Below are 12,902 nucleotides of genomic sequence, written 5' to 3'. Positions count from 1 at the left end.
CGGGTTTTTATTTGTTATTTTAAGAGGTGGGGATGTTCTTTGTTTCTATTAGAAATCTACCTACTTTGAATGAGCAAATGCAGCTTTAAAATTAGATATGTTACAAATGTGGATGAGTGATCAAAAGGATGATCAAGCAAAAATTCTGCTTTGTAACATCACAGATTAGTGTTTTAATCCGCTACTGATTATCGCACACCAACAAATAAAACCAAGGATTACTGCTGAAGGGGTGAAGAAAGTTCTTCCTCAGCAAAACATAAGACCAAAGAAAGATGTATAAAATATATCATCCTGTGCATGATAAATACAGCTATTTAAAGTCAGATATACAAACTCCCTGCTGGTGCAACTCCACTGACTTCAGTCGAGTTATGCCAGCACAGAATTTGGCCTACTATATTGTGACTGCACTTAACATAGAGGGATATTTTTTACTTATATGTGCCCTTTATGAAGAAAAATCTATCTGTTCAACCATCTGTAAAAGTACTTCTTGGCAGGATCAATTTAATTTCTTACAAGCCTTTCTACAATGAGCCATATCTAGCAGGCGTGTAAAGCACCTAGAAATGAACAAGCATAGCAGACTCCCTCTCGCAGGCTGCTTCAGGAAGCCAAAGATTTTGTTTACTAGATTTTCAATAAAAAGATTCATATTAAAAGTCACAGCCTATTGACATCTCCCTTCATTTCTAATAATGTAACTGAGGCTTATAGATGAGGCAATCTAACAGCTTCTGTTAAAGCAGTTTTAAAAACACATGCAGAAAGCTATATTCAGAATTTCTGAAGTATAAATGCTTGTGGAAAGACACCAGAAAACCTTACTTTTGTCTTTGAGCTTCTTTTTAAAATTTTCATCTGTGCAGGAAAACCCAGTGGATTTGAAATTAGCATACAGGTTATGACATTAAATACCATTTAACATTATACGCTGTTACTGTTGGAGTCATCAATGAATCATTCCTTATCCTCTGACAACAAGAGTAAAACAAACAACATTTACAATTTAAGGGCCCAGTCCTACAAACTTTCACACAAGTACTCCCTACTCACCTGCTGAAGCCAAACAGGATCACTTTCTAAGGGCTCTGGCCTGAGAATCTGATACAAGGCCTCAGCATTTTTTCCCGCCTGCATGTTTTCACATACATTGTCTCATATAGTACTTATCCCAACAGACTGCTCTTACCATAACACTAGACATGAAATATATTACACTTGTACTAACAACTAATAGTAGATAACAGAATATGATTGCTCAGGTAAGCATAAATCTGCAAACATGCAGATACTCTGCAAATATTTCAACTGCATTTATTGCAAAAAGGGCATTCTTTAATGTTTTCCAAACACAACAGAAACTTGGTTCATTCACAGTAATGAATGGGAGACCCCTGTGTGCAACTGAACTTTGCAAATTATGGCTCAGAACCATAAGTCAAAGGGAGCGTGGAAGTTGAGGATGCTTGACACCTTCCAGCAAAAAGCTCTATATGAGTAATAAATGCAATAAAAATAAACATTAGTAAATTAGTAAGTGAACAAACAAAAATTGCAAGGATAATGCACACAATGTATTTTATACATTCATTTTGGCAACTGAAGTCCAGTTATTTTTATTTATTTTTAGTAAAATAATACTTTACACTAGTCTAGCAAATGTAATGAAGCATATTTTACAAAAATAATGGAATCTCAATAATCTTAAAACGGACTACAGCAGGTGTATGTTGCTAAGAAGTAAAGCGAGAGCTGGTCAGAAAATGTCTATTTTTTGTGGCGAATTTTGAAGAAAAAAAATCTTTTTAAAATCCCATAACCTTTTGAGAAAACTCCCATAACCGATTTTTAAAAATTTTCTTTAAAAGGTTTGGGTTTCCAGTTTTTCACTGAGAAACTGGAAAATGTTGACCACAATGAAAATTCTCCGTGAAAATTCAGGTTTAAGTAGGATTCCGATAGGGTTTAAATGGGACTTCCAAGTAGTGTATGTAGGCCTTGTGCACATTCTGAATTTCACCCAATTAGGCCTGCTCTACACTTAAAATTTTTGTCAGCACCCAGAGTTGCCAACTCTCCAGGATTGGCAGTCTCCTGGAATTGGCATTGATCTCCCAGTGACTACTGAAAGCAATGCAGGAGATTTGAATAGGATATTTTAAGAAAATGACATTACGTCATGTTTGGGGGGGGGGGGGAGGCGGGAGGGGGCAATCTGGAACAGCTTCGGTCAGAGCTGGCAACCCTATCAGCACTGGTCTATTGATCAGGGGAGTGCTTTTCTTCCTTTACCTCTAACCGACTTAGCTATGCCAAGTCCCAACATAGACGCAGTTATACAAAAAGTCCTTTTGCTAGTGTAACTTACTCCATTAGAGCAGTAAACTATACTTTTGCAGTTACAAGCTTTGTCTATGGGGTTCTGGGGTATTCCCAGCAAACCCTTTCTAGTGTAGACAGGGCCTCAGAGTTGTAAACACTTGGTCACCTTATTTTAAAGCAAATCAACAACCTATTATTGTAGGTTTTATGATTGCTTTGTGAATACTCGCAGAATATGTTAAAAGGAATAAACATGCTGGCAAAATGTGTAACAAAACTGAGGTTTTAAAACAATGTTTCCCTTATAAACAATTGACAGAAACAATTATTTAAAACAGGTAAGGCATAACTACAACTGTGCAAGAGAGACCTCTAGAAACCTCTACTTAACCGAGAGCCTCCTTTGTTCTTACCTCTGTCCGTTATTTCAACTTCTTCTCCTTTCATCTTGCACACCAATTTTTCTTGTAACTTTCTTACTTCTGTTTCCTTCTGTTCCAATTTCTCTTTCAAAGATGCCAGTTCATCCTGTACAGATACATAATCATTTATCCATAAGAAGAACAAAGTTTAAGTTTTGAAGAGGATTTTTAAATATATATATATTTTTTTTACTATTTACGTTAGAGATGGTTCCCAACTGAAATTTCACACCTAAGAAGCTCAAGGAGAAGAGCCTCATCTGGTGCAAACTGTTATGGGCCCATTGAAATAATAACGTCAGCTGAGAATCTGTCCCCAGAACTTTGAATCTCAACTTTTGCAGCAAAGCTGCTATCTCTATAACAGGACAGACCCTTCCCCTAGGTCAAAACAGCCCCAAACTTGGAAATAGTTTGGATTCAGACCACATTTTCCATGGAAGTCCCATCACCAATTTCAATGTATGATGATTTTGTTTTGGTCTGAATTAAAAGTAGCATTGGGGGGAAAAGGGGTATTTCTTTTTAGCACGCGTAAATAGTAAAATTAAAGGGAATGAAGCTAAATGCTTCACGGCACTTTCACAGCACTTTGTAGGTTCGAAGTGCTGAAAGTGAAACAGAGTTGCATAATAACTGACTCGTGCTATATTTTGGGCCTACTATTTTATCACATAGTATCTGAACACACGGGGGATGTGCATGCTTACTGAATGGGTTTGAAGGCTAACAGATGTTGATTGCTCTTTAAATAGAGCGTGGTCTCAAAACAGGCCATGAACAGTTTTATCAATACGCACAACTGACTATGATAGAAAAATCAATCATAATATATAAAAAAGCAAAACACTCTGAAAAGCAATTCAGACAAAATGAAAGAAAATAAGTCACAGGCAGTAAGGGTCTAAATAAGGAAACCAAACCAAACCTCATGGACTAGATATTCCATCTAAGCTCACTTTCCATTCTGACAACATAGGATCTGTTCACTGCACCTACACAGGTTAGTTCACCTATAACTTACACTTTAGCTGGGTTTGCTATTGCAACACCTCGGCAGTGATTTGGTTTTGTACACCAAAATCAAAGAGGGTGGCTTGGATATGGGTCCCATTTCACTGGAAGACTGAACGCATAGATGGTGCTTGGGGTCAGATAAATGCTTCTGAACTGTATCTGCCCCCATACACACTGACCCAGCATGAAGTTTTGTTTCCAAACGTTGGGCCAAATTCTGCTCACCTGAACAACATGTCCCTTTGGCCTCACTGGGATTCCTCATGGGAATAGCTGGAATAAGATTTTACCCTTTGTGGAAGCATATTTGATCATTATAAAATGGCATTTGCTCAACTTTCTTTTTAAAAACAAAACTCGAAATGTTTCTATTAAACCCTGAAACGGATACGCTAAAACGTAACATTTGGATTTAAATACCTTCCTGAGCTTCACTAATGATGCCAATGGTTCCAGAAAAAAAGGCTTGATTTTGCATTCCCCAGACACTCCAAACTCGTACTGATTTCAGCGTGGGAGGTCTAGTTGTACAGGGCACGCAGGTTTGGGCCCTACATTCTTCCACAAATGTGTCCCTATCTTAGAATCTTTAAGAGTTTTTAGGTTTCAGAGTAGCAGCCGTGTTAGTCTGTATCCGCAAAAAGAACAGGAGTACTTGTGGCACCTTAGAGAATAACAAATTTATTTGAGCATAAGCTTTCGTGGGCTACAGCCCACTTCTTCGGATGCATACAACGGACTCCATTCTATGCATTCGAAGAAGTGGGCTGTAGCCCACGAAAGCTTATGCTCAAATACATTTGTTAGTCTCTAAGGTGCCACAAGTACTCCTGTTCTTTTTAAGAGTTTTTAGTACAGTAATTGAGATTTAAATTGGAGTTGCATTCAGTTTCTGATGCAGGGTACTTTCCCCAATTAACTCAACATATGGTCTGTTAATTTATTATGTTCATAATATTTGAGGAAGTTGATGTATGACAACAATTATTTTCTTGTTTAAAAATACATTAACAAGTCTTTGGTAAGAAATGTGTGTGTGTGTGTGTGTGTGTGTGTGTGTGTGTGTGTGTGTGTGTGTGTGTGTGTGTGTGTGTGTGTGTGTGTGTGTGTGTGTGAGAGAGAGAGAGAGAGAGAGAGAGAGAGAGAGAGACACACACACACAGAGCTTTTTCTGAATAATGAATGCAAGCTGAAGGAGTGAAAATTACCCCTGTAAAGGGGGATACTTTAAATTAGAAATGAAGTTGTGGGTAAACCACCCAAGCCCTGTGCACTACTGAAATCCCTCTAAAGTCCTATTTATGCCCTAAAAACAATTTGTTAGGAACATCTCACTTCACAAGGTTTAGTTTCTAGTGGAAAGAGCACACTGCATGTCAACAGAAAGTAATCAATAAAGAACACAGACAGCATGACAGCAAGATGCAAGCACAGACCACAAAGCAGTGGTGCAGAAAGGATTCAAAACAGGCCCAATATTACCCACAATCTACTACACCTTTAATATCTGGCATTTTTGCTCCATCCGCTGCTTTTCATACTGCATCTGACCCACTTTGATTTTCATGCTAGAAAGTTTGGCCATTAAAGACTGGTAACAGAGACAGGAGTGAGAGAAAACAAATGATAGGAAAGAAACAAGGCTAGATAGCTAACAGAATTCACAACAGAGTTAGATACTTAGAGAAATGGCATGCTAGAATTGCTCAGGTTACTGCTTTCTCTTCGGGGTAAACGTGGATAACGTACAGCCCATTTAAAAGAAAATAATGCTCAGTTTTCATCCTACCCATGGTCCACGCCTTTTTCATTACAAATGATGTTCTCTGATCCACACGCATACAAATATCTAAACAGAATTTAAATACAAAAATTGCTGCTTGCAGCTAGTTAACTAAAGCAACAGTGCCTCTCAGAAATGGGGCTGAACCTGTGGCTCTGATCTGAACTCTCCTGAACTTGTGTGTTGAGGTTTGAAATCAGAACCTGATATGAAATTTGTATATGGCCCCTGTCTGTTTTTTTAAATGAGCATCACAAAAGCCCTTGATCTGCAAATTCCCAAGACTTCAGGATGTTTGAAAACCAGATACAGTTCCAAAATTTGCAGCTTATGCCCATGTCCCCTCTCTTTTCCTCAGTGTAACTTACTTTGGTGGATTTAAGCTTCTTCTCGTACTGAAGTCTTTCATTATCCATCTCTCCCACTCTTAACCGTAATTCATTGATTTCCTGCATCAAACCCTGAGTGAAAGGAAAAAAGAAAAAACAGAGAAATTCAATAAACAAAACAGAACAACAGCTCAGCAACAACACATCAGTGGGAAAGTAAAAACAAATCAATACCAAAAACAAAACAAAACAAAACCCACACACATTGTGCATACAGACACTTCAAAGTTCAAAATTAGGTCAGGACAAATATTCAAGCAATTCAGAGCTCGGTGGACCATCCATGGGCTCCAATTCCAAGTTCCTACATTCCTGCATTGAATGCAGGAGGGAAGCAGGAGTGGAAAAGGTAGCTTTGAGTGGCTGGTGTGCTCCCTATGTCCACTGCTCCCCCGTCCCCACTCCCCCAGCACCTTTATATTTCCAGAGCAGCATAAAGAGACCTTCATGCAACTGAGAATCAGACCCATGGATTTCCAGGTTTCCTCCTCAAAGCACCAAATTAATGCATGCCGGCAACAATCAGCTGATTTATCAACTTTTAAGTAAAATAGCAGCCTGATCCTCCACCTCGTGTAGTCATTTATACCTGTGCAAAGTGAGTAGCATGTGCATGTAAAGTGCTACTGGCCTGATTTGGCAGCATTTGACACCCATTTTGCACAGTTGTGAATGACAAGGAAATGGAGACTCTGTCCCAGTAACTCTTCAATATTCCTATGACATTAGGTCTTGTTTCTGGTCCTCTCTCTAAAATACAAATGGTAAAATAGTAGTCACCCAGAATAAAAACCCTCCGGTTATACAAAATCAAACATTGCCTTCATAAAGGGACTATATAAGCAAGTTACATTTAACCAAGACTACACAACAAGACCAAATAGACCTATTATTGGAGAGCAGTGAGAAAAGATGACACAATGTGAACCCAAATTATGCTCACCTTATTTGTGCATGTAGTCCCAGCAGATGACATCCTATTATCAATTTTTGTACCTATATTGTCACTGAAATGAATGGGATATTATTCATAGTGTTCCATATTTTTGGTCACATTAAGTTAGATGGTATTGCAACATACTCTACCAGGCCGTGAATGCAACTGCCACCAAAAGCAACCAGCTTTTGTGCAGCACAGAGCTGAAATTTGTGCAGCACAGAGCTGCATTCCTCATAAGCAACAAACGCTGCTGTGAATGCTGTCATGTGTGTGCTTTGTGAACTCCACTGACTCCCCTTTTGCTTCCGAAGCAGGCTCACAATCCTAACCCTAATGGATTGGGATCTGACTTCTGCAAAGACTTCCTTGCCCTTCCTGACCTTTCCACAGCAGCTACACTTCACCCAAAGTGATGCAGCAACGGACAAGCAAGTTTCAACATTCTAACATTAGGAGGGGTAGAGCATTCTGAGCAGTGGAATACCAGCTGTAGAACTCTTTGCAAAAGAGATGAGACTAAACCCAAGGTTGACAGTGTTTCAATCGAGATGCAAAGAAGTATGTTGATGATTAACGCTACGATTTTGACACAGAGGTCGTGGAAGCCGCAGGTGGCGGGGGGACCCCCGGAGCTCAAGCTCCCCACCCCCACGGGCAGGAGCCCCGCAGCTCCCAGCCCCAGTGGGTGGTGGGGAGCCCCCACAGCTCCAGCTCCTGTGCGTGGCAGGGGGCCCCCTGGGCGGCAAGGGGGGGCCCCCAGAGCTCAAGCTCCCCACCCCCAGAGGCGGCAGGTGGGACCCCGGCAGCTCACAGCAACAGTGGGCGGCAGGGGGACTCCTGCTGCTCCAACTCCCCACTGCTACAGGCAGCAGGGGGGCCCCCCACTGCTCCCAGCCCCAGTGGGCGGCAGGGGAATCCCTGTCGCTCCGGCCCCCCCGGCAGTAGGGTTTCCGTGGTGGGCTCCAAGCCACCACAGGGAGGACCCCGCAGTTCCTGGCCGAGCCTGACCCCCCTCCCTCCAGGTCCTCTCTGCCTTGGACAGTGGGGGACCCCGCAGCTCCCAGCCACAGGCAGAGGGGAACCCTGGACCTCCAAGCCCCCAAAGGTGGTGGGGGGCCCCAGAGCTCCCGCCCCCACATCTGCCCAATGGCTCCCCATTTTGTCATGGATATTGCTAGTAAAGGCCACGGCCAGGTCACAGGCTTCCATTCATTTTTCTTTTATTGCCCGTGACCTGGCCGTGACTTTAACTAAAAATATCCATGACAAAATCTTAGCCTTACTGATGATTATTAACATCCCCATTTTACACTGGGGCAGAGACAGATTAAGTGATTTGCCCAAGGTCAAACAGGAAGCCTATTGCAGAGCCAGGAACTGAACCCAAGTGTCCAGTGCCTTTTCCACTAGACTATCCTTCCTCTCAGATAAACTTCCAAACTGAGCTGTCAAACCTTTTGAGGATTTCCCGTCACTCATTATAAATACGAGTATTACATCCTTTGTATGTGTTTTTGCGGAGCACAGGGGAAGGAACTGTACTAGATTATGTAAACATCATCAGGTAGCTGAACCAAGCAGCATGTGTGTTTGGAACCCTCAGCTTCTTTAACACAGAACATTCACCACTGGGCAGAATGTCTCTCCATGAAAGTGAACAAGGCATGGTGTGCTGGAAAGTAACAACAGGTATATTGAACTTGCTGTTTGGCAGGGGAAAACATTTACCTGAGTGATGAGGTCTGAAAGAAGCCTCTGGCTAGTTTTTTATTTATCATGTCTGTTTTGTTAATCTGAGGTTTACACCCTGATCCCCAGACCAGTATTATATTTTGGCTAAAAGTGCATTCTTCAAATGCACTGCAGCAATTGTAATGCTGTTTCACCTGAAAAACACTCAAGAAAAATATATTAGCTTTTTTATGAGTCCTGGAAAACAGGCACAGGAGGATGGAAAAATGACTAAAACCTCCTAGTTTAACAACTTTCAAGCCCCAGACAACAGCATTTATTTATTTATTTATTTTAGCATGGTGCTCAGTTTTACCAGTTTCTATATAAGGTGCTGCAGTCTAATTTCATCCATGCCAGCCAATGACAGGCACCCTTCTTATGGGACAAGCAACCCAACAATTCCATTAAAGGATATTTATGGGTAGCTGGAATGACTTACCTTCCAGCCCCTGTTCCAGATGTTCTCCACCTACCTGCCTTTTAGCTAGTTTACTGGTTATGCTGTGCTAGATACTCAATGAATCTGAAGATCACGTAGCAATATTTTGATTTCTTAACCAAGATCAGACAAGAAGCAGGAGGCAGATAAATCTTACAGAAAAAGGGTAGGGCGGGGTTGGGAAATTTAGTCAATGTTTATTATCCTGAACCATGACTGCAACTTAATTTAAACTATTTCTGTTGGTCAGTGGGTACTTCTGGCAGTAGGGGTTAAATGAGGTTCCTGACTGTGTCATTCACTGGGTTCTGGGAGCTCTAGCCTTTAACCTTACTTCATTCGGAAGATGGTAGAACAAGCCATCCTCCTGCCAAACGGGAATCAGGCTTATTATCCAGGACTGAGGAGTCTTACAGAAGCACCCATGCTCTCTGGGAAGCTTAGTGGTACTTCTAGTCCAGTATCAGCCAGCAGGTCATTGTTGGAACTGGGGTATTACTGTGACTTCTGAGGGACTGGGTTGCTCCCCTGAATTGAGATACAGTAACAACAGGAACAAGGAGCAGAACGTCACAGGCAGACCAGCCATCTCCCCATTCTATCGACTTTCACCATTTCTTGCCCTCTAGTTTTAGTTAGCAATTGGTGTATAGTTTAATACAGATGTGGCGCTCCCTGGCACTTTGAAGCAGTTGATGCATGTGTCTTTGGAGTATGCACTCTGCAAAACAGATCTGGTGTGAATGCAGGGGAATATCTCCTTACAGAGACACAAATTAATGCCCTTGACAACAGTACTGGATCAATTAAGAAAGCTCAGACCATTTAAAATTGCAAATGTCAATAGTGAATCGCAAACAGAACTGAAGAAGCTGCAACTCTGAACCGGTGGGAAGAGGAAGGGAAGAAAATATGTTTTTGTGGTTAAAATGATTAAACAAGGAATGGAAAATAATCTATAAAACTTGCCACATAAAACAGCTCTTCTCCGTCTACTACAAAAATTTACAGTTGACTTGAAGGTCAGAGTATATAGCTACACCCCATCCAAGTTAAGCTACCGGAACTAGAAAGTTAATTAAAAGAGAGAGATCATTAAGAGTCTGTTAATGATCACTATGCTAGTGTACAACTTTATAACTTGACTCCACCTGGCACTTCCTTACCGATCATCAACTTAGGGATGAAGTGGGACCTGATAGAGCATGTCAGTCTTCTTATAAACATACACAATTAAATACACTGAACTGTACCTTGCTCATGAAAAATGTTTAAGATTTCAATCAAATCCCTGCACCTCTGGCCTTAGATTTGTGTATTGCTTTTATCAAAATAGATTTGCATTTGTTATTGTTGCTAGATGTTTGACTTCAAAACAACTGGCAATTAATTTTGTGTATCTGTAATTGATGAGGTTATTTCTTAGAACTTTATCACAAACTGTTTGAGACTGAAAATACCAGAAAAGAAATCCATCCAATCCTTATTCAAAATCCCTTTAAAAAATTTCTTCCTACAAATTAATTTAATGAAAAAAAAAAAAGAACTTTAATAGAACTGTTAAGATGTGCACACAATCTCACTAAGTAATATTACTATAAGCCAAGCATTTTCTCAACCCATCCCCTATGGTTAGCTATTCTGTCTTTCTGTGTCATGTCTAATATTAGATTGTAAACTCTTCAGGGCAGGAACCATGCCTTCTTATTTATTCTATCAAGTTCTTCCTACACATTTCGGTGCGGTCTAATTTATAACCATCGTCATTAAAAATATTAGACAGCTATTGCAAAGGGACAAAAAGAATTAAAGAACATCTATGACCACATTTCAAAAACAAAAATATCACCAATATGTTTTGCAGAAGAAAATTTTACAATTCATTTCCTGCCGAAGAGTGTTGTATACGAGATTATACTCCAAATTACATTCTTTTGTCAGTTTCCCAAGGCAGAGAAGTAGGTTTATATAAAATCTTTGCCATCAGCACACATGGGCCAGACCACAACCCTGCACAGATGGGCCGGGGAGGGAGAGGGGGAACAAGCAGCCCCCACAGCCCTGTTATGCATCTACACAGTGGGCAGCCACAATCCTGCTCTTTGCACTCCTTAGCTCTGTTCCCCCTTTTCAGGCAATATAGATTCAATCTGCAGCTCCACCACTGACTTACTGTCTGACCTTGGGCAAGTCATTCAGACTTGGATTTTCAATAGTACCTAACTTCCTCAGGCTCCTTTGAAAATCCCAGTCCATCTGTTCGTGCTTCAGTTCCCTCAACAACTGCTTGTGTTGTCCTTTCCCCCACCCTTTGTCTATTTTATTGATTTAGATTATAAACTTTTCAGTGCATGGACTATTGCTTACAAGGTGCTAGTACACTGGGGCCCCAATGCTGATGGAGGCCTCTAAGAGCTACTCTAATACAAATCAGCGTAACAGTCCACGGTCAGATTACTTCTGGGAACTGGTGATAGTGCTTGCCACATCTGCACCAAATTCACCTGGCTCTTCAGATATGGTGATGTAAAACCACAATATCATCATTAGGCCCTGATCAAACGCCCACTGAGATCAACAAGTGTATGATTAATTCAATGGACTTTGGATCAAGCCTGGAGTGAAAAGTGAAACACCAATATGAGACTTTTTTTGTGGAACCTGCTCAACTTGTATTTAACCTCTCCTCTGAAAACACACACACACAAAAGGGTTAAAAAGATAGCTTGGGTTAGGTGTACATACATGTCCAGAAAAGACAAAGTGCAGCTGTTCTGTTCCAATATTTGGCTCCCCCAAAAACCTATGCAGTTCATACTCCACAGCTTTTCCTTGCACTGGCCTATGGAGAACTTTCCATGGCAGGCCTCAGATGTTGCAGCGTGAGGGTTGTTCAACATGTAGCCTCTTGTCTTTTCACAGCCCCCCACCATTCCGTCCCCCACTCACAATAATCATGCTCCTAGCATGAGTAATGGGAATGGGTAGCTGCTGGGGCACATTCAGGACATTTTTAGGCTATGGGACTCATTTCCCCCTGCTGGCATTGGGGGATGCAAACTGCAACCATCGGTGACATTGCACCACTCAGAGATCAGGGGTGCTGGAACAATTTGTATAGTGGGGGTGCTGAGAGCCATTCAACCAAACTGTAAACCCTGTACATGATGGAAACCACTTCAAGCCAGGGGGTGCGACAGCACCCTTTCTCCCCCAGTTCCAACACCTATGTCAGAGATTCACCCCACAGAGGAGTGTGGTGCTGTTTGAACCCTGAAGGGAGGACAGTTTTAACTTCAAGTTATGGCTCTGTAGAGTGTCACGTCTGGCTGTAAACACTCCTCCCTAAATAAAACTTCCTCCCATTTGGAAGATTTCAAGTACCACGAGGTATGTTTACCTAGTTATCCATAACACCACATTTGGACCAAAGTGTCCAGTTTTGGCCATCTTCAAGAATGATACAGTCAAGCTGGACAGAGCACCGCACAAAAAGATGATAGAGAGAGAATTAAATGGAGACGTTACTAGAGAACAGAGTGACACAATTGGGATTATTTAATATAGAAAAAAATAAATCAGTACTGATTTATAATTACTTATTTAAATTTATAATTTAAATTAATTACTGAAATTAATTATATATCATAAACCTTGAAAAGCTACTGTATTTGAGAACACTGAACAGAGCCACTCTAGGAGACAAAGATTTAATTGACAAAGGAAATTATGCAAAAAGAATAATAGGAGGTATTCATTTTAAAGAGAAGCAGTGAACAGCGTAAACTGACTTCCAGTTCAACAAGAAGCAATAGTAGGATATTTAAACAAAAATGGGATGGCTGTGTGG

At 41.0% G+C, this 12,902-nt stretch overlaps 1 protein-coding gene across 28 annotated transcripts in view; it reads right to left on the bottom strand.

Moving 5' to 3' along the window:
• The window catches only part of PPFIBP1 (PPFIA binding protein 1), a 178,575-nt gene that overhangs the window by 47,857 nt on the left and 117,816 nt on the right, over window positions 1-12,902 (bottom strand). For 10 of the 28 annotated variants that reach the window (XM_065569219.1, XM_008165937.4, XM_008165948.4 and 7 more), the window contains 4 exons: window positions 5,919-6,011; window positions 5,266-5,358; window positions 2,742-2,856; window positions 832-864 (listed from right to left, as the gene is read on the bottom strand). In XM_065569219.1, the coding sequence (XP_065425291.1) occupies window positions 832-864; window positions 2,742-2,856; window positions 5,266-5,358; window positions 5,919-6,011 (334 nt within the window). The remainder of the gene's footprint in view (window positions 1-831; window positions 865-2,741; window positions 2,857-5,265; window positions 5,359-5,918; window positions 6,012-12,902) is intronic. The other 18 variants (XM_065569270.1, XM_008165957.4, XM_065569280.1 and 15 more) reach the window with 3 other exon arrangements.

Source organism: Chrysemys picta, chromosome 1 (genome assembly GCF_011386835.1).
Source record: "Chrysemys picta bellii isolate R12L10 chromosome 1, ASM1138683v2, whole genome shotgun sequence".
Lineage (NCBI taxonomy): Eukaryota > Metazoa > Chordata > Testudines > Emydidae > Chrysemys > Chrysemys picta.
The sequence above is the reverse complement of the archived record's forward strand: the minus strand, read 5'-3'. Positions and strand labels throughout refer to the sequence as shown.